Genomic DNA, 20,683 nt, shown 5'->3' with positions numbered 1-20,683 from the left:
TAATGTCAATGTCATTATGTGTCAACATTTTATCAACCCCACCCCCCATGATGACGTTAACCAAATACGAGTCACCCCCCCCCAATTTTCTCGTACACAATATAAAACACTATTAAGATGCTATTGGTTTATTCATTAAAATCTTTATTGATAAAAAAAATTAAATAGGAAATAACACAAAATAAATTGCTTTAACCTACAGCTCAAATCGTCTGGAATGTACTTTTAGCCATTCTTGAATGTCTTCTATTACAGGAGTATTCTGTGAAACTTGTTCCAATTCACATTGAAGTGGCTTTTGACAATCCATATTTCCATCATCTTCGTCTTGCTACTCGATTTCCTGACACCCAGAAATCAAATTTTCTATAACCACAAGAGCTTCTGCCTTGCGCCGAGCTTTGATTTCGGCATTTTTTTCTGTGGATTTCCCTATCATTTTGCCATGTATTTTTGCATGCGCATTAAGAGACTTTCAAAATCAGAGGCTCACTGAACAAATTTTGAGCATAAAATCCGATTTTTTTTCGCGCAGTTGACTGTGATAAAAATTACTAATACACTGATTAATGTTGACGTCAACAAGAGCCTGATCCCCCCCCCTTGTCATCATCTGTCAACAATAGCCAGACCCCCTCCCCCCCTAGTCGTGATGACACAATATGTGAACGTCCCCTTGTATGTACATTTTTTTAAGAGCAAATATACATAAATATGCATATATCAAATTATAATTCTTAGTGACGAGGTCGTCACAGGTCGCCGTATAGATGTCGACTATAGTCGGCACCCCTGGACATAGCTTCCCACACGACTGCCGATTATAGCCGGCACCGAAACGGTAACGAAAGGGTTAATATAGGACTTTTTCTTAGCTGATACACTGTTTGTTTGTTCATATTTTCGATGATTACAGTTGTTATAATAACAGTAATTATATTTAAAAATAATTGTATGTAAAGGAAAATTAACTTCTGAAGAATTCTAATGTATGCTTTCATCTACGAAATTATGTTGATAATTCTGCAAGATGCTAAAATTATCTTCTTAATTAAAGTTCTATTATTTAGTTTGATGACATTCTTTCCGCTTCGTTTTAATTCGCGACTGACGAACAGCTTGAAGGCAGGCACTAAAGGGAAATTATAGGTTTCACTCTGTAACCTTTTGCGGTACTCCACAAAAAACGTGTTAGGTGATTTCATAACGAGTACTACTTGACAGATCTGTGCTGAAAGCTTTACACTTTCAACTTCTAGCGAAATAACGCATTCATTGGTAATATTGTAAATTTTATTATATATCATTACATCTAGATGCTTACGAGAGATATGATACCATTCTTACCGTCTGTCAGTGAATTTCAGGAAGCATACTAAAGACTCATTTAATTTAACTAAAGCACGGACTAGCCAAATAGTAGTCTATATGGAATAATCTAACGCGTTATTAATTATTAATTAACTGTTAAATCATATTTAGATATAAGCAGCAGTAATAACACACAAATATGATGAAGACGTTATAGAAAATGTTGAAAGTTCACAGAAATCATGTACTTGGCAAGTTTTTTTTACACAAAAGTGTTTTTGGTGCGATATCAAAAGTTTTCGTTCATCATGTTATATTAAATAAAGTGTGGGTACACGAAATTTATATGGATGTGAAATGAACATGACTTCTTTGCAGTTATACATTGTGACGTGACATTTCGACATGCACGCCACAAAATGTAACATTCTGCGATTTCCGGCTACATCGTGGGGCCCTATGCGTGGGGAAGGGATTTCGTGGCGTTGGACTGTATATTATCTGTTGAATTTTTATTTATTTCCCTCGTCGCAACGTTTTTTTGTGTTTTTATATTTTTCAAGCGGATCTGGAAGGATCTTGTCAAAATTTGAATACTGCGGGCCCCGAGAGTGCTAACTACGAGCCTGGTAGAGCGCGCTGGCGGGGCGTCGCGACAGCCAGACCGGAGCACACACCCTAAGATGTCAGCTACGCGGCCATTCAGCGAGCGTATCCCCGATCCAGAGGGCATACGGAAGTTGCAGTAACGGCCTGGAGCCGTTCATCGAGGGAGCAGAGGTGGATGCGATTCCCACCTCCCGAAAATATCACTGCAGCCATCCCAAACACGAAAGATACCAGGATCTACTTTATCGGAATCGAAGAAAACAATTGAAGATCGCGAGCGCTCTGGCGAAGTCGATGGGTCCGCCAATCAGCTTGGCCTAAGGGATGTATTACAGCGCGCCTCTTGGGAAGGTTCCCGATTTTCGAAATTCTTAGCGTCACTCACGGTGTGGCCGAGCCTAGGAACAGACGTGTTTTCGTCTGATAAACTTTGTATAGTCTCGTATTGTTTTGTTTTAGCATTTTCGGATTTTTCTAGTATTGTATAGTCTACCGTGCCGTTTTGCGACCGCTTGAGGAACCCAGTATCAAAGAGATTGTGTCTTGGGGATATCTGGAGCGACTAGCAGGGCGGTGCGTAACGCTTTTGTGAGTTGACCATATTTACGTGAATGAGAGATAGACCGTGACGCAGTATCGTGCCTTACGCACTCCCGATCGTTATTGTATCCGCGGATTGCTCATCGGTGGCGCTCTGGAGGATCGGTGCTATTTAATATCGTTTATGGGTCAAATGTTGGTTTCGCGTTACCGTCGATACAGTCCACGCCTCGCGGAGTCATTTCCTTAGCGCAAGGGTATCGTGAGTCCGTTAGCACTCGTTAACATTAAATTCTGTATAATATCCTTTTGCTTGTATATTCTGTGAGGAATGTGGTATAGCGTGTATTTCCGTATAGTATGGAGTACGATGCATATTTTTGTAGAATATTAAGGTCCTGTAAGTTTGTAGATATTGGTTTGCCAATAGGTCTTCGGGACCGCCAACTTAAATAATTCCTTTGGGGGATCTACGGTCCCGTTCTGCGTAAAGCGGGTATATTTTGTATAGGAACCGTTGTTCCATCTCTTTTTCTTATTGTGTTGAATAAATCTGGCCAGATTGTGGTTCCGTATTTAATTTTGAAAACTTTATCGTTTGTTCGTTGTAGTTTTTGAGAGTGAACCTCCCTAGATTTTAGATTGCGTTTATTGTCTCCCAGACCCAGGACCCCACTGCATAAGAGCTGGCCAGGGTGTCCTTAGGAGACAGCGGTGTAACTCTGGTTATACCTGGCGCCCAATAATTTAGTATTTTATTAATTATTTCTCGCGGTGCCATTTATTTGTGCGTCACCGTTAAAAAGCGTCGTCACAACATCTTTAAAGATTTGAAATATGAGTTCATTATAACATCGGTCATCAGAGAAATATATTGCCGGAAATGCTGAAAGGCATTTAAATTTAATATAGAAGTACCTAAAAATTTATCTGAATTTGTAACGAAAATGTAGTATTCTATGCAAAGTGCTATTCAGTTGAAAGGACTATATAATCAATCCATAATTATATAAAACAATTGGGAAATATAAAAAAATTTACTTGCAAAATGCACTGATAATTTCATTTAACCCAAGACAGGAGGGCGTTATAAACGGGTATGCTCCTTATGAGTATACGAAATGGGATGTAGGTAAGTGCTCGGGGCTGTCGAGTTTAAGAACTTAGGCAACACAGGATTAAATGATAAAATAACAAAGATTTATTATATTATCGATGACAAGTACAACAGTTTTTCTGTGTACGTTAATTACAATTGTCCAAAATAAACGTCAGTATTGTAGGAAAAGATTGTCACGGGAAGCGTCCTACATTTGTTGTCTATTCCTATCTTTCTCTGACCTGTCATTGAGGAATAGAGGCATTATCGACTGAAGATAGAAATTTAAATCCACAATAGGAAACCTTTAAGAGAGCTGATAAAACTGAACTTCTACTTACTAAGTGCTGCACTTGACCATGGATTAAGAAATTTCGTGATGGTTGAACAGGGATAGGCGTTGGTTTAAGGATCGAAGGAAGATTGTTAATAGAACATTTTGCAATAAAGTTGCGTACGGGTAATCACAATTTCGAAACAATAATTTAATTTAAAGGTAAAATAAGATAACTTATGTTATTAAAATAGATTGTCAATACGATGTTTAACTGTTGAATTCGAATTCGGAATCGGCGACAAAAGATTTAGAAAGATTTATAGAATGTGAACATAGATCTTTTCTTGTGTTGAATTTTTAGAGAACGATTTACTTTGTCATCTGGCTTAACCTTTTTGACTTCCAACTCCTGACTGGACTCTATGACTGCTGACCCGATCTTCCTTTTGTTAGATGATTTCGTGAAGACGTAATAACTTTTAATTGATCTGTGATTAACTGCTAGGCCTTGATCACTAGGTGGGGTTTACCCTCTATTTCTTGACCTTCCGTTCGTCTTTTGTAACCTCTTCCGCATACCATAGCGTTTCGGGTCACACAGATAGCGCGTGACCACTGTTTTGTTTATACTATAATTTCTATAAGACGCATATATCTTAGTTTTCACAAAGGTGCGAAGGCTAACTGTCGATGTGTTTCCAATAGGTGAGTGACGGAATAGAATTATTCTTTGAAAATTAATATTTAGATTATCGTTTGTCATAGTAGAGTCAACCGCATTAATGGTGACAACGGTAGACGCCGTGCGGTGAGGTGAGAGAGGAGATTTGGGAGGCGCCTGCACGTGTATCTTGGTCTGTGCGTGCAACGCAGAAAGCGCTACGGTGCGAGCGAGACGCCAGAGGGTCGCTCGGTGCGTCCTTGTTGCACAGCACGAGTGTAAGCGAGACGCCAACAAGGCCCCTCATGCGCAATAGGGCGCTTGGTGGGAGACTGCTAGTGTCCGGGCGCACGCTCTTGCTCTCTCTCGCAGACTAACGCTCTAGGACGAGGAGAACAGCTACTACCCCGATAAGAAATGAGAAGCTCTCTCTCTCTCTCTCTCTCTCTCTCTCTCTCTCTCTCTCTCTCTCTCTCTCTCTCTCTCTCTCACACTAACGTTCTGTGACGAGGAGAACAGCTACTACCCCGATAAGAAATGAGAAGGAGCTATGGGACTTTCGGTAGTGGGAATGAGATAGACTTTTCGATTATCCATCCTCGTCAAACAGCGTTAGTAAGACAAATAGAGATATATGCGACGTGGTGGCTAGGAACAAGTGTCCCAGCGTCTAACGCATTGAGAATAGGTGAGACACTTGTTCCTAGCCACCACGTCGCATATATCTCTATTTGTCTTACTAACGCTGTTTGACGAGGATGGATAATCGAAAAGTCTATCTCATTCCCACTACCGAAAGTCCCATAGCTCCTTCTCATTTCTTATCGGGGTAGTAGCTGTTCTCCTCGTCACAGAACGTTAGTCTGCGAGAGAGAGCAAGAGCGTGCGCCCGGACACTAGCAGTCTCCCACCAAGCGCCCTATTGCGCATGAGGGGCCTTGTTGGCGTCTCGCTTACACTCGTGCTGTGCAACAAGGACGCACCGAGCGACCCTCTGGCGTCTCGCTCGCACCGTAGCGCTTTCTGCGTTGCACGCACAGACCGAGAGAGAGAGAGAGAGAGAGAGAGAGAGAGAGAGAGAGAGAGAGAGTAAGAGCGTGCGCCCGGACACGAGCGGTCCCCCACCAAGCTCCCTATTGCGCATGAGAGGCCTTGTTGGCGAGACGCTTACACTCGTGCTGTGCAAAAAGGACGCACCGAGCGACGCTCTGGCGTTTCGCTCGCACCGTAGCGCTTTCTGCGTCGCACGCACAGACCAAGATACACGAGCAGGCGCCTCCCAAATCTTCTGTCTTACCTCACCGCACGGCGTCTACCGTTGTCACCATTAATGCATTTGACTGTACATAGGATGACAATAGCATAATGCGGCGGCTATTTCGATGCGTTTTTGAACTGCAATTTCTTGTCTTTGTTTCTTGCGCTTCTCCAATTCGACTTTCTCCTGTTCTTTCTTTAAAATCTTTGAATGATGCCAGCGGCGCCGGGCTTCTGACGTTACCGCTCTAGGAACCCTTTTTTGAGAATATTGATTATCCTCGTTGCTCTTTGACCCATCACATGCTTTCATCTTCCTGGTCTTCGATGAATTTCGTAATACTTTTTTGGGTGGATCTGGCCTAAACAATGCTGAGTCGAACGGTGACGCAACATATTTCAAGGCGGTACTTGTCCTGGTACTGGTTCATTATTGGTTACATTTATTACAACTGTCCTCTCTTGAATGTTTGATGTGTCAGTAATCGGAACATGCTCGGCTTTTTCTTGTGACGACGATGTTGAAACCACTGCCTGCAGTTTTGTGGCGAAATTCATTGCCGGATTAATAGAACGTTCACAGTGAGAATCAGCGTCGGTTATAGCCTCCGTTCAAACTACCAATAGTACCTCTGCTGGAAGGAAGATAAAGTCTTTTGCTCTAAAAGAACTTAACGATTTCAGCGAACATTCATTTTGCAACAATGAGTCTCAATCATCTACAATGGCAATGTTAAAAAATTATATAAATTTCATCACACAACAGAAATGATGCCGATGAATCATACCGTTTGTAATATTCGATACCCGAATTATTGGTACCTTATTACTCTGACAACTTTTTGCTTCACATGTTGTGACGATATCTGTGGTCCCCTCACCGATGCATGTGAACGTGTTTTCTGCCAATTGATTGTCACTAGCGACTATCACCAAGGGATTTCTCAGTTCTCCAAAAACATCGATACACTTAGTTTCGAAACACAGAACTGTTCTCGTTGTCTTCTCTGGAATTTTTGGCATTTTTCCTTTAAACAAATTCCACTACCATATGGTACCAACGTGTTCTTGAGACTTCAATCTACACACTGACGCTTCGATCAGCTGCCTACGTTGCCTACAACGCCCGTTAGAACGTGCTATGCATTACTTTTGGGACAAACCTCGAAAATACAGTGTGACATATCTCATCAGAAATATATTTATACTGTTCTGGAAAAAATGTTGAACAAAATATTATATAAATGCAATTAATTTATAAGCAGAATTTTTTCAAACATTGTAACGTCGCGTCAGGACGACACATTACAAAGGCTCTGCACTTCCGCGCACTGCCGATGACACGGTGGTGCCTCTGACCTCCATCTCTAAAGATTTCGTAGATCCGTGGTTGGGCTGGAGGGAACGCGGAAGGACAGTGGACCGGTGGCGGAAGCACGGGGCCCTGTTGGGTTGAGAGTCCGCATGCCAGGGATGCCCAACCGCCGGGACGCACTATCGGCTCCCCGGGAACATTAACACGTTGAGTGCCACGCGAATTTATAAAGACATCACCGTCAGGCCACGCGCGCTACTTAAAGGTTCGAGTGTCAGTTACCGGTGACTGACGCGGCCTGAATGCAAAGTTTAGTGTCAGTCACCGATGACTGACGTGGCACTCAACGTGTTAACCGGCTACGGTTTACGGCTCCGCGAGTACGGCGCCAGAGAGGAGGATTGTTTTGATTTTTGACGGATAGGGGTAGGAAGAGAGGAGAGTGTGTTTGGAAAACGACCCTAGTCAGGGGTGGCGGTGCGAGGAAGCCGCACCTGGCGGCCAACAATTAGGTTTTCGGATCTTGTTCTTTATTTTAGCACGTTGGCAGCGGCCATGGATTATTTGTAGGCGACCCCGATGGACGAATACGTCACAACGTATATCTAAATTTTACATGAAAATGTAGTTTTCTATGAAGAATACAATTAATCGAAAAGAATAAAATACAATAATAGAGATACTGTCAAATTAGTCAATATATTAAATGAAGAATCAATAAGAAAGTAGTATAGCAAGGAGAGTTCTGGACCAAGATCCCTGCACCAACACTTACCGACAATCTGGCGTGATGGAAGGTTCGCGTCCGTGCTAAGTTAGCGCGGTTGGCCCTCTATGTTTTTTGTGTTATTGGGGGATGGAATAAGGTTGTTGAAAGATTCGTAGATTGGGTCGCTTTAAAGGGTGGATTGTTTATTGGTATCGTGGATTCGAATGAGAAGCGACGAGTACCATCAATTCGTTACAGTTAGATTAAATACAAAGAATTTGTTAACTTACGGGGGTTGTAATTGTATTATTCGTTTGTAGAGTTGAGAAGAATTTCACAGTATAAGTTCTTTCTTATGCACTCCAATGTCTCTCGTTGCACTTGCGATAGATTGATATGAACGCTCACCGTGGTGATTTCCCTGGCACAAGGATCCGAAGGCACGTATGATACTACTCTTGTAGAAACGAGCAAGACTCGATGATTTCAACGATGGCTCCTAAAGGAATTCCGTCGAAAGCCAAGATTCACGAAAGACTGATCATCGGTTCAGAATTCTGTAGGTGCATTAGTTCCGATTTCGGGACTGCTAATGTGCCGTAGCCGTCGACAATATTATGTACTATGGTTTTTACGAAAATAATATGCCCTATCCCAGAGGTCATAAATCGAGCTAACTGATTTACGATTTTATGATGCGTTATCCTTTCGGATTTAAGTTACGCTGACTTTACTTTACTTACGCGGCACTGCTTGTTGAATTTGGACTTTGTCTTTTCGAATTTCCGATTTTCCAATGATTAAATTGATCTGAAATGTCGTATTTAACTAATTGTAATCCGATATTTATTAGCGAGAAGCGCTAATTCTCTATCGGATTTTATTTCTATTATTTTCCACGGATTTACTTTCGGGAACTGTGTTTCATCTATCGGCTAGTGTTGACACTAGCCGTGCGTCCTTACTGTTTACTTGTAACGGGTTTTGCTCTCGGTACAGGAGTACCGAGAGGGTGATCGATTTGTCACGTTACAATTTATGCATAATATTATTTAAAAATGTAAGTACGTATAAGTGCAAGCTCGTGATTGTACATTCGGCATTAAATTTGATCTACTGCTTCGAGATTCTTTCGCTACAATGCATCGTCTACTTGCGTAAAACATGTAGAACCATGATTTTCGTTAGTAGCTCGCAAAGCGTGTAACACAAGTGTGCTATTATTTCTTTTGCTTAAATTGCATTGTGTGTAATCGATTACAATGGTGATACGGTTCGTAGATTTGTTCAAACTAAGTGAGAAATCTCTTATTGAGGTAATCACCTTTGGACAAAGGTACGGACTGATAGTTCGGACTTTCAAGTGTCCAGTGTGCAATAAGGATATGATTCTATGCACTGCCGAATTTCTTTCGGACAAGTATCGTTGGCAATGTCGTAGTTGCAAAACAACGAGATCAGTGAGAACTGGTTCGTTTTTCGGCAAATTGAAGTTACCAATGATCGAAATTTTCCAACTGACATATTTTTGGATTCATAAGCACACCCAGATTCAGGCTCAGGGGAAATTTCAATGTTCCCCGCACACGACGATCGACTAGTACTATTCCTGTCGCGAATTATACGTCGGTATTGTACTAGAAGAACGTGGGCAAATTAGAGGTCCGGGTATTGTTGTAAAGATCGATGAATCGAAGTTCGGCAATCGAAACTACCACCGAGGTAAACATGTGACAGGGCAGTGGGTATTTGGTGGGATAGAACGCGGCAGTAATTGGTGTTTTTTGACAACAGTCAATGATCGAATGGCGGCCACACTTGTGGACTTTTAATTAAGGAATATATTGCACCTGGCACCACAATCGTTAGCGATTGTTGGAAAGCCAATAAATCCTTAGGTGCAGACGGTTACGAGCATCTAACCGTCAATATTCAGTGACTTTCAAAGGTCCCGAGACTGGTGCTTCCACAAATGTTATAGAAGGATTGTGGGCATTGGTAAAACGGCAATTGCCGGATTGCAATCGCAGCAAAGGCATATTCTCTTCATATTTAGGGGAGTTTATGTACCGACGCTTGCGAACAGATGCCCTTGATCCTTTCGAAACGTTTTTGAAAGACATTGCTCGCGTTCATCCACCTCCATCCAACGACATGGACGCTGCAGAGAACACTGACGCAGCGGAAGTGGATTTTGAAGTGGAATCGTCGACGGAGGAAATCCCAAAAATCGGCACTTTTCAGAGCCACCAATTATTGACGTAGCATCAATTTCTCGATTCACAATATTTTGCGTAAGATGAAAAAAGAGGTTTCAGCTTCGAAATTTGTAAGTAAATTATGTAAATTTATGTATAAAATATTTTTTTCAGATCTTCATTAATTAACATATATGTGTATTCCAATAAAAATAAATTGGTTTTATAATTTTAAACATGGTTAATTTTTTTTCTAATAGGCGGCGTGACTATTCCATCCGATTCACATTATATCCGACAGATGGCGTGACATAAAAAATCTAAGACACTAGCAGCCAACTTCAGTTCGGAGTCGTATACTGCAGTTTTACCGAGTACTTTCTAGATCCTTCTCTTGCTACCCCACCTCAGTTTCATCCATGATACATTGACATCGCACGTGGAAGCGGTGAATTTCAAAAGAGATAACCGGCTACCCTTTGTGCATTACCGATTTTTACACTTGCAATCCCGTGGCAGCTCCTCTCTGCTTTTTATACGCCCTCGCAGACTAACGGGCGAAATCACACGTGTGCGAATTTCGTAAGCGATAGATAGTGGCGATCTTTCTGGGTTTGTTTTTTTGACGACTCGGCGTACTCTGATTTTGGATATATCTGGTGAACGGCTTGGTTTTATGGACTCGATTTTGGGAACTTTTACGCAACGTTAAGGGCTGAAGGTGACTGCGGTCAGTGAGATAGTGGCATCAGCCGGTGGAACCGACCCCTCTCCCTTGTGGATTTGGATTACATAACCGATTCACTGGTGAGTACCGCCGAGAGCAGCTCTTCTTATTGCACGCTCTGTCCCTCGGAGAGGAGCCGGGATAGTCGTATAACTGGAGCCCGAGCGGAAATCGGTGGTTCAGGCGTTCGGCACGCTAACCTGCGAAGATCTCCGCCAGGGAAGAGGTTCGCCCACCGAGCCTAATAGGGCAGCCTCGCGGACCGTTGGTAGGGCAGGCTAGGAACGGTGGGAAAGGTTGACCCTGCGGCCCCTTACGGAGGGCCACGATCGTCGTTGAGAGTTATTGTACGCGTCGACACGCATTGTACTGACCCCGTTTCTTTTTGCTTGAATAAACGGACAATTTGAACTTCAAACGGCGTTGTCATTGGCGTACCTCGAACTGTTCGTTTCTCGTCGTCCCCACGTTCCCCTCTATCATTTCAGGTAGCTGAAGCTAGGCCCCTGACACGCTGAGCAATTTTCGATCTGACAAATGATATTACCGATACGTGCCGCTAGTGTACTGTGCTCGGTAAGAGAGGTAACAGATATAGCACATATAGGCGATATGGGCACTATCAGCACTATATATCCTATATATTGTAACGTTCCGACCTTATACCCCCCTATCCTTTATCCTTTTTCCTTCCCAATCATCCGTTCTCGATGATGGATACGTCAAGAGCCCCACATAAGAGTCCATAGCGCACTGTGGATGTGCATAACAGTATCTGAGAGAACTCCTCAAATCCTAGAATTCCTCAAGAATCCTATCGACCTCTCACAGCGACGCCGATAAAGGAAAGAGAATATAGGACCTTTAATTCTCTAATATTGCATAATTCCCTTGAATCTAGTCACAGCGACAGTCATGAGGATATAATATTAGAAATTATTACCTTTAACGTTCCTAGAATCCGAAATACAGTCGACAGACTAAAATCAAAACAAACAAGTGCCCAGACGCTATAAGCTGGCACGCGCCGAATACAATAGAAATACCAGTAAGCCGGTACTTGAAGAAACCGGTAATCCAATTAGTCAAATCAAATAATCAAATCAAATAATAAATCAAAATATTAAATCCAAAAAACGACGTTAACACCTCGGGTGGATAAAAAGCGTTATCCCCACTAGTTTTAACGTATTCCTACCGAGGATATAAGCAGCGGCTTCCTCGATAGGAACTCACTCGATTCACTCGATTCAGTCGTGTCTCTCTAGACGAATCAACTAGACACTTGTACACCACTAGACGACAGGAAGCAGTAGAAGCTATAAAAAAAGTTCAATTATTAAGAAACCTGCAGCAGTGCTCCAGAAACTCACATCACCAAAAACCCTTCCAAAGTAAAGATACAGCGAACGGGGGTCATTGTGACCATCTGTGGGTTCTGATCTTTACAATACCTATTTTCCGCTGGACCACAGTCTTCGGACGCATTGTGCACTCTGCTGTATTGTGGCCACAGCTCCTTCCTTCCCTAAAGTGAATGGTTCGGCGAACGGAGATCATTGTGATCATCTGTGGGTTCTGAATCTTCACTGCTATCACTGCCCGCTGTGTCGCAATCTTCGGACGCATTGTGCACTCTACTGTATTGTGACACGAGCTTACCCTTTCCTACAGTGATTGATTCAGCGAACGGGGGTCATTGTGACCATCTGTGGGTCCTGAATCCTCACTCTCCACACCTTAGCTACATCACAGTCTTCGGACACATTGTGCACTCTGCTGTATTGTGACACGAGCTTACCCTTTCCTACAGTGATTGATTCAGCGAACGGGGGTCATTGTGACCATCTGTGGGTCCTGAATCCTCACTCTCCACACCTTAGCTACATCACAGTCTTCGGACACATTGTGCACTCTGCTGTATTGTGATGATAGCACTCTCATCCCGACCCAAAGCTCCTTGGCTCGGCGAACGGGGATCATCGTGATCACCTGTGGGTCCCAAAACATTATCTATCGTCCTAACCTGCAACTGGACCACGGTCTTCGGACGCATTGTGCAATCTGCTGTATCGTGGTTCCAGCTACCTCTCTCCCATCCAAAAGGCTAGCAGAGATAATAAAGTAAACAAAAACACTTCTTGTCGCCTGTGGTATTACAGGCAAGCTAGAAACAATTGTAAAGTGTGTATATGTGTGTGAGAGAAAGAGCAAAATAGAATATTAAGGATAACTAGTCTGTAACTTATAGGATAATATATCATTATTTTGTTATTTTAAAAACTCCAGTGTCTAAATTGTTTCTGAAGACGCCTGCCCAGTGCACAAACCCTATAAACAGCCTTGTGATTTCTAACACTTGAAAATCACGAAACGTCTCAATATTAAACCTGTCATCGGTAGTTTCTTTTATTTATGAAATGCTTAATCACAAAGAGTATTATGTACAAATAGTCTTATTAATTAATTGGTGGATGGTACTTCTAGTATACTTATATATATTGTGACTGATAAATATTTAAGGTAAGTGTGGCAAACAATCGCGACAATTTGATTAGAGATCACAATAAGCAGAAGGATCATGGACGGTGTCCGGTAAGAGTATCGTGACGATATGCGTATCCTGAAAATCGAGGCACGTCAAAGTGACTGGGCGCCAGACATTTGGTAGATGTCGCAACACCGCTTGGAAATCCTCCGCGATACCCTGGCTACTCAGCCCACGGGAAGGTTAGAGGGGCTGGTCCTGCTAATACACACACGCGAGAAGGTTTCGCACACGCAGAATAAATAGCTCGAAATTTGGTAACAATAACAAAATAATTAAGTAATAGATTAAACAATGGGCGGTCACGCGAACGGGACCTTGGCGGCAGAAGGCCTGAATAATTATAAATTATATCTAAAAATTCACGGCCAAATATTGGCGACTCGCTCGCGCGCGGGAGAACAGTAGGAGAATTAGTAAATGACGATGAACATCGTTCCGGACAAATAATCCGTAGACTATAACAAGTATAAAGTAACAAAAGTTTACTCGGACGACCAACGGGCCTTAACGGAACGCACAAACGCAACAAAAATAGAATGTAAACAGAGATAAGTAAGGAAAGATTACACAAGAATCAAACAATACAATACGCAGTCTACAGGGAAGCGGTAGGCAGCGGATTCGGCCGTATGGGACACTCCAGGGTATTCAGTCTATCCGATGAAAATGAAATAGGCAAGGTAGTCTAATTAGGCCCGCGATAATTACACTTAAGCCCTTACTCATACCTCTCTCTTATAATCGCTATTAAGCGTCTTTTAGTTAAAGACGATTAGACCGCTGTTAAGAGACGCCGTACTCATACCTTCTTTTAAGACCACTATTAGTTAAGAGCGCGCTATTAGAAAAATGGAACTGGCAACGTTGCATAGACACGGCGGCCGTCCCACGCGCATGCGCGTTGCGCGGGCAAGCCTAAAATTTCAAACGACGCTCATGTTGCCGCTATACAAAAAAATAGCTTCTGTGAAAGGTAGTAACTGATTGATCGTATATGGTTCCGATTTGAATTGTAGACCAATGAGGTTCCTTCTTACAATGAGTTTCCTCGTTTTATACGTAAGCGTAATTGAACGCTATTACCTAGCTGATCAAAGAGCTGTTCAAACGTAAGTACAGATATCTCATTTAAATATGATACAATTATTTATGTAATCGATGATAAATATTGATGGAGGATTATCATATGCACAAATGCTTTATATGTCAGCTGAAAGATCAAAAAGGAGAGAAAACTTCAGCGAAGAAGAGAAACAGCGGATTCTTGAATTCGTTCAAGAAAACGTGAGCATCTTGGAGGACAAGCATAGTCATCCACGAAGCCAAGACGAGAAGAAACGGAAGTAGAAAGAGTTGGCAGAGAATATGAAAGCTACTGGACCCATCCGTGACTGGAAGGATTTACAAAAAGAAATATTTTGGCCTACAAGAAACAGCTGAAATCTACTGGTGGAGGACCATCTACCACGAAGCCGTCGGAAACAGATTTTCTGTTATCAGAAATTTGTCCTGCGAACTTCGTGGCAGATGAAATCCATTCGACAGTGATGGCGTAGTAAGTTATTTGTTCTAATTTCATTATATTCATATAATTTAGAATTTTTTTATAACTCATGTCTGTGTTTTGTTGAACAGCGCGATAAGGACCAGGATACAGATGTCACTGTTGTAAAAGACAACGAGGAAGGCGACATCTCTAAATATATCCTGGATCCTGCAACTGGGTAAATTTCCATAATCTCATTATTCTAAAGCATATTGGTTATAATAATATGGAAAATGAATAATTTAAAATATTTTCAGAGAACTTCTTTTGGAAAGCAAGGAACCGCAGCAGAGTGTCAGCAACATCCTACGACTCGGGCCCTCGGAAAGTGCCGTCATCTCTGAACCACCTCCAAGGAAGAGGAAAAAAGAGATGACGGCGTATGAGGAGAACTGCTGCGGCTACAAGAAAAGAAGCTCCAGGACGCCATCACATTTCAAAGAGAGGAGCATGAGGCGAAAATGAAGTTAATTGCCTCTGAACATAAATACAAGGAGGAATAATACGCATTAAGTTTGGAAGCGGTAAAAAAATCTAATGAAGAGTCTTCATTGCAGAGTGAGCTTTTGCGATTGCAATTGCAAAAACTGGAGAATTCTTCATAAGGATTCAGGTTTTTGTCTTTGTCGTCGGAAAAGTGCAATTATCTAGTAAATTGTCTTGATTAGATCTGCTTACTTATTTAACGTAATGTTTTGACTAAATTCATATTCGGCAATTTTGGTTGACTTTATTTGAACTTTCATGTACTTCTCTTTGAAATTATTACTGTCGAACCTCCATCAGTTAGTTTTAGCTATCTGTAGGCCAAATATTTTTTGTCCTTTCCACCGTTGATATTGCATAAATCTTTCCAGTCACGTGTAAATCCAGTAGCTGTCAAGTTCTCACGCAACTCTTTCCACTTTCTTACCATTTCAATTCGTCTTGGCTTTGTGAAATACTTACCTTGTTCTCCAAGATGTTCATATTGTGCGAATTCAAGAATCCGTTGTTAATTTGCTGAAGTTTTCTCTCCTTACTGTTATATATGTATATACCATATTATTAAATTAAATTATTATTAAATTAAGTTAAAATAAAAGAAAGGTTAAAATGAAATACCAATTGTTTTTGCTTTAAATCCATTTATTGTGAGAAGAATGCGATGCGACAATATGATCTTACAGGTTTTCGTTATAAAGTTGATCCATTTAAACTGTATAATGATCGTGAATTTCATAACCGGTATCGCTTATCCAAGGACTGCATACGTATCGTCGTTGGATTGGAAGCAGGACGGGGTTAGAGCCGGGCCTCACGTGAAGTACTGCTGCAAGAACTGCTGACGGAAGAGACTGCCAGCAACCAATGTAGATGGTTCTTCCGTAGTTGGGCTGACATCCTCTTCCGCCCGTTGCTTCGCCCCCTCATCGTCTTCTGGATCGGAAAAATGATTCCTATTAAATATACGAACAATATTTCTATTGTATATACTTCCAATATGCTGAAAATAATTCTACCATATAGGTTGGTGTCACCAAATTCGTGCCGAATGTTATATAGGACAGCCATTTCAACAATGGCTGTCCTCGCTGTTGGCAGAGAAATCTGCATGCTGTTCCTCAGGGCACGAAACATGCCCTTCCACTCTCCGAAGCAGCGTTCCACGACGTTCCGGGTTCGCACATGGGATGCGTTGTAACGTTCCTCAGCAGGGGTTCGAGGCCTTAAAAACTGTGTTAAAAGGTAGGATTTGCATGGATACCCGGAATCTCCAAGTAAAACCCCCTTAATTTTGGAACTCTGCAACCAGAAAATAATTTTATGAAAATGTTTGTACAATGAGAACACTCATTATTATTAGATTGTATTTTGTTTACCTCGAACCTCATCCTTGAGGGAGCAGTTATCCAATATGCGAGCGTCGTGCACACTGCCTCAACATCGAGCAACAATATCAAGGATACGTCTCTGAGCATCGCACACTATTTGCACATTCAACGAGTAGTAGCCTTTCCGATTGATATACAATTGTGCAACTTCCCTGCCGGGACTTTTGATTGGTACATGCGTACAATCAATGCAGCCCACAGCTTGAGGAAATTGTGCCAAATTATATAAGCCTATCTGAATTACTTCTACCTGTTGAGGAAATGCAATAAAGCGAGGAAGTCATCCTGCAATTGCTTCTGAGACGGCATGTACTATCCTTGATACTGTCTGTTGCGAAACGCCATGCAGATCCCCTACAAATATAAGCTGAGTTAGGAAAAATAGCAATAGGTAGAACATTCGTTTACTATTCAAGAATAGTCAACTGAGTGTTCTTCAATCTTTAATGACTGTCCAGTGATTTAACCAGTCGATTGGTTCGTTAAGAACTCATGGCTGGCCTATTCTTGTCTTTATTGGTTTTTTTTTGCATGCAATATATGTAATGATATGATATATGTAATAATATATGTAATGATAAAATTACTCACCTATTTCTCAAAGCCTAAATCTCAAAGCGATGAGAAGTTGGAGCGTTGGTGAGCAGTCACTTGCACGGCCAGTCGGAGTCTATAACCTCTCTTGAACCAATCCAACGACAAAACGTACGCAGTCCTTAGATAAGCGGTACCGGTTACGAAATTCACGATCATTATACACTTCAAATGAATCAATTCGATCACGAAAAAATGTCGGATAATCTTGTCGCATCACATTCACTTCACGCACATCGGCGATGTCGTTTACATCGACGACGGACTCCATTTTGATTGATTTTGACAGCTGGTAATAGCGGTATAATAGTGCCCTTGGCCGCTATTATAAACTAGCACTCTCTATTAGGTTAAAAGTGCCTTAACCACTTGCGCTGGAAAGACGTGTCACGCACGTCGTTATGCTTTTGTCACAAAATCGCCCACGACGTGGTATGTACGTCGTCATGCGATTGTTATAGAAACAGAAACGACGTGCGTGGCACGTCAGGTGGGATTGAAGTCAGAGTACAGATCATCATTGCACTGCATAGCCTACAGTTATCAATATCCCATATTCTAAAATGGAAAGCGACGTAAATGTAGTTTGTAATAACAGGGATGATTCGTTGGTTCGGTCTACTCTATCAGCACATCCACGTGTTAATACAAGGCCTATCGAATATCATGATTTGAAGTTGTGATAATCTCTCAAAATATGTCTTCGTGGATCAGGAAATATTATATTTTTAAGTGATTCCTCAGTAGGTAGATCTTTTGGTAGTTTTGAAACCTCTATGGGAATCAATTGCCACGGTAAGTACTGAATAGAATTGTCTTGTTCGTTAACCTGATATTTTGTCACGTCTAGATCCTCTGGCTCGTTAGTTTTTTGTTATTAAGTGTACGGTTTATCTAGTTGCCTAAATAATTTACATAATTGAACTTTCCTACCACTTCGTTTAGGCATAAGTCTGTACTTACTCAAGTCTTGTGTTCCTAGTATATTTGAATTTCCTTCGGTATGTGATTGAATCTCAATTAGATCGTTTGGGATGAATGACCAGTCTTATCCAAGTCCTGATGATGTGTGAGATGTTGATCGAAGTTTCGATTTAATATTAATAATCTGCTAGGATAAAGTAGAGGCCCTAAGTGCGGCTTCAGTTCTACCTTTTTTGAAATAATAAGGATGGATAGCGGCCCTATACAACGGCTTCAGTTCTATCTATGAAGGTTTCGAGTAAATTGTGAATACTGTGATTTCGGTATCCTGAATAAGTTTTAGAGGTTCTTGGTATATTTAGTATGTCAGTTTTGACTTCACTCTCGATTCTAATTGGAACTTCGATTTTAACTTCAAATGTACGAGTTAACACGCTCGACAACTCTGATGATGTTTTCTTAATCTCGTAATTCACATCCTCGAATGTGACTTCTGACTCCCTTTTCATAGCAGTAAAACTAAGACCTCCCGTTCCTCAAAATTACTAACATATCGATTGACAACTAACCTTTTTTCATCAAACAATATACTAAGTCGTACTCTGTAATTTGAATATCCTTGAATGTTACCTGAGAAGATTCAGTCTTATCCTTTTATTTATATCTTCATTGTTCGATATTGATAAAATATAATACAGTGTTTAATATCATCAATGTATCGTATAATAATGTATTATTCCTGGATTATATGATTATATGGTTAAATGATTATAAGAATATGATTTGACTTGACTATTAATAATTATAAGACGTGAATCGTAACAATACATACATTTTGTAGTCATTTTTCTCTCTATTAAACTAAATACCTAACATAAATACGAAGTTTTTAATTTTGTAATATTATGCTTTGTATGACGTTTGCTTAGTATGACGTATTTGTTATTTCCTTTTGATGTCATTATAAGCGGATTCTACTGTACTAATAATATTCTAAGATTATATGTTTATTATTAGGCTTTTACCGTGATTATTTTTAACAAGTTATTATTAATATGCTCTATATAGAAAGTTGAGGTTGGTTATACGTTTGAAAACTGGCATAATGAACGCAAGTTTATATCAAGAAATCCGCGTACCCGCATACACGTATTTATATAGATATTATACATACACTTAAAACAGAACATAAACATTGCTATGACAATAGAAGAGAAAGTCAGACACTGCATTTTCCTTCAGGCGTGATAGTATAAGTAAGGATAGTGCGTGCCAGAGTTGCGGAATTGCTTCTACATGTCCTGCATTACCCTTATCTACAAATTCACAGACGACCATCAAATGTCAAACCCTATCCCTGACTTTGCTCAATGTTGCCTTTTCTGAACATCTACAATACTGTGACGTGTTAAATTTTTAAAAATATTTAATAGAAAAGGTGCATTGTTGTAACAAATAGAGGTTCATTTCACATTAACACAGATATCGTTTGTTTAGAATTTTTTTAATATAACCTGATGAACAACAACTTGTGATATACCCTGTAACGTGACAAATCCATCAACCTCTCAGTACTCCTGTACTGAGCACTCGTTACAAGTAAACAGTAAGGACGCGCGGCTAGTGTCAATAATAGCCGATAGATGAAAAACAGCTTCTGAAAGTTAATCCGCGGAAAATAATAGAAACATAATCCACTAGAGGATTAGCGCATCTCGCTAATCAGTTTAGCATTTTAATCAGTTCAATATTGCTTTTCTAACCAAATTCAATATTCTCAGAAATCAACATACGGCATATAAGTCAGATAAAGGCTCATTGCAAAGAAAAAAAAAATATATTCGACCTGACACATTTTTCACCCACGACATATACCCGCAGATAATTCAAGATGTTTCATCGTAGCAGACGAAAAAGCGCCAACTTGGCGTCAATAACAGTAGCGGTAGCGTCTCGGTCGGTCGTCAAGACATAACATATTTTTACGATCGCTCTCCAAATACACGGAATATGGTTATGTTCTTACGTTCAATATTTAAGAGGACCGATTGAATGTTATAGAGATTTCGTGAATGCTGATTTAGAAAAGGTAGTTAAGGATGGTTCGTTGGTTAGATTTGCCGGTGCTAAACGGTACGTCCACGCGTTATTTCAATTGTTCCAGCAGATAAGATTCGGTAGAAATAGGAAATAGGTTCCAGAGGATACCTTGATCGATACGAGGAGGATTGTTCTTTGAGTCTGATATGATATCCTGATTAATGAAACTAGAACGAATTCTAACTGAACGAATTGATTGATTGATTCTTTGCTCGGGTATTCTTTATCCGTTTTATGTAAGTTAGATATTCTGGGTATGAATGAATTATTGTGTGTACCTGATTGTATGTGAGTGGACTCATACGCTTATCCAATGATTTCCAGGGAATTCAACTGTTTCCTTTTATTGCTTTCCTTGGAAGTATGAAGATTCAATGAGGTGGTTTGGATG

At 40.8% G+C, this 20,683-nt stretch overlaps 2 protein-coding genes and 1 long non-coding RNA gene across 4 annotated transcripts in view; 2 read left to right on the top strand and 1 right to left on the bottom strand.

The window, feature by feature from the left end:
* The window catches only part of LOC107265201, a 280,971-nt gene that overhangs the window by 184,167 nt on the left and 76,121 nt on the right, over positions 1–20,683 (top strand). The gene's annotated exons all lie outside the window — the stretch shown is intronic.
* LOC112493995 lies at positions 13,006–15,809 on the top strand. Its single transcript, XR_003059051.1, has 3 exons — positions 13,006–14,809; positions 14,890–14,978; positions 15,058–15,809. It is a non-coding gene; the product is annotated as an uncharacterized LOC112493995 (long non-coding RNA).
* LOC107265220 (putative nuclease HARBI1) lies at positions 15,930–17,308 on the bottom strand. Of its 2 annotated transcripts, none has more exons than XM_015734453.2 (4): positions 17,266–17,308; positions 16,663–17,028; positions 16,303–16,585; positions 15,930–16,239 (listed from the first exon to the last, which is right to left on the bottom strand). In XM_015734453.2, the coding sequence occupies exons 2-4, from the start codon at positions 16,759–16,761 to the stop codon at positions 16,085–16,087; spliced, it is 537 nt and encodes a 178-aa protein (XP_015589939.1). In that variant the 5' UTR covers positions 16,762–17,028; positions 17,266–17,308; the 3' UTR covers positions 15,930–16,084. The 2 variants fall into 2 exon arrangements, with proteins under 2 accessions (XP_015589939.1, XP_015589947.1); XM_015734461.2 differs by having other exon boundaries at positions 15,930–16,219; positions 17,266–17,284.

The sequence above is a fragment of the Cephus cinctus genome, unplaced genomic scaffold (assembly GCF_000341935.2).
Source record: "Cephus cinctus unplaced genomic scaffold, Ccin1 Ccin1_scaffold0017, whole genome shotgun sequence".
Classification (NCBI taxonomy): domain Eukaryota; kingdom Metazoa; phylum Arthropoda; class Insecta; order Hymenoptera; family Cephidae; genus Cephus; species Cephus cinctus.
Note: the sequence above shows the minus strand (reverse complement) of the source record. Positions and strands in the feature narration are given on the sequence as shown.

Excerpts from the sequence above, each read along its gene's own strand:
- LOC107265220 (XM_015734453.2), bottom strand. The coding sequence starts at position 16,761 with ATGCTCAGAGACGTATCCTTGATATTGTTGCTCGATGTTGAGGCAGTG. Across the intron at positions 16,586-16,662 it reads CCTCAAGGATGAGGTTCGAG|AGTTCCAAAATTAAGGGGGT; the intron begins GTAAACAAAATA and ends TTCTGGTTGCAG. Across the intron at positions 16,240-16,302 it reads TGGTGACACCAACCTATATG|GAATCATTTTTCCGATCCAG; the intron begins GTAGAATTATTT and ends TATATTTAATAG.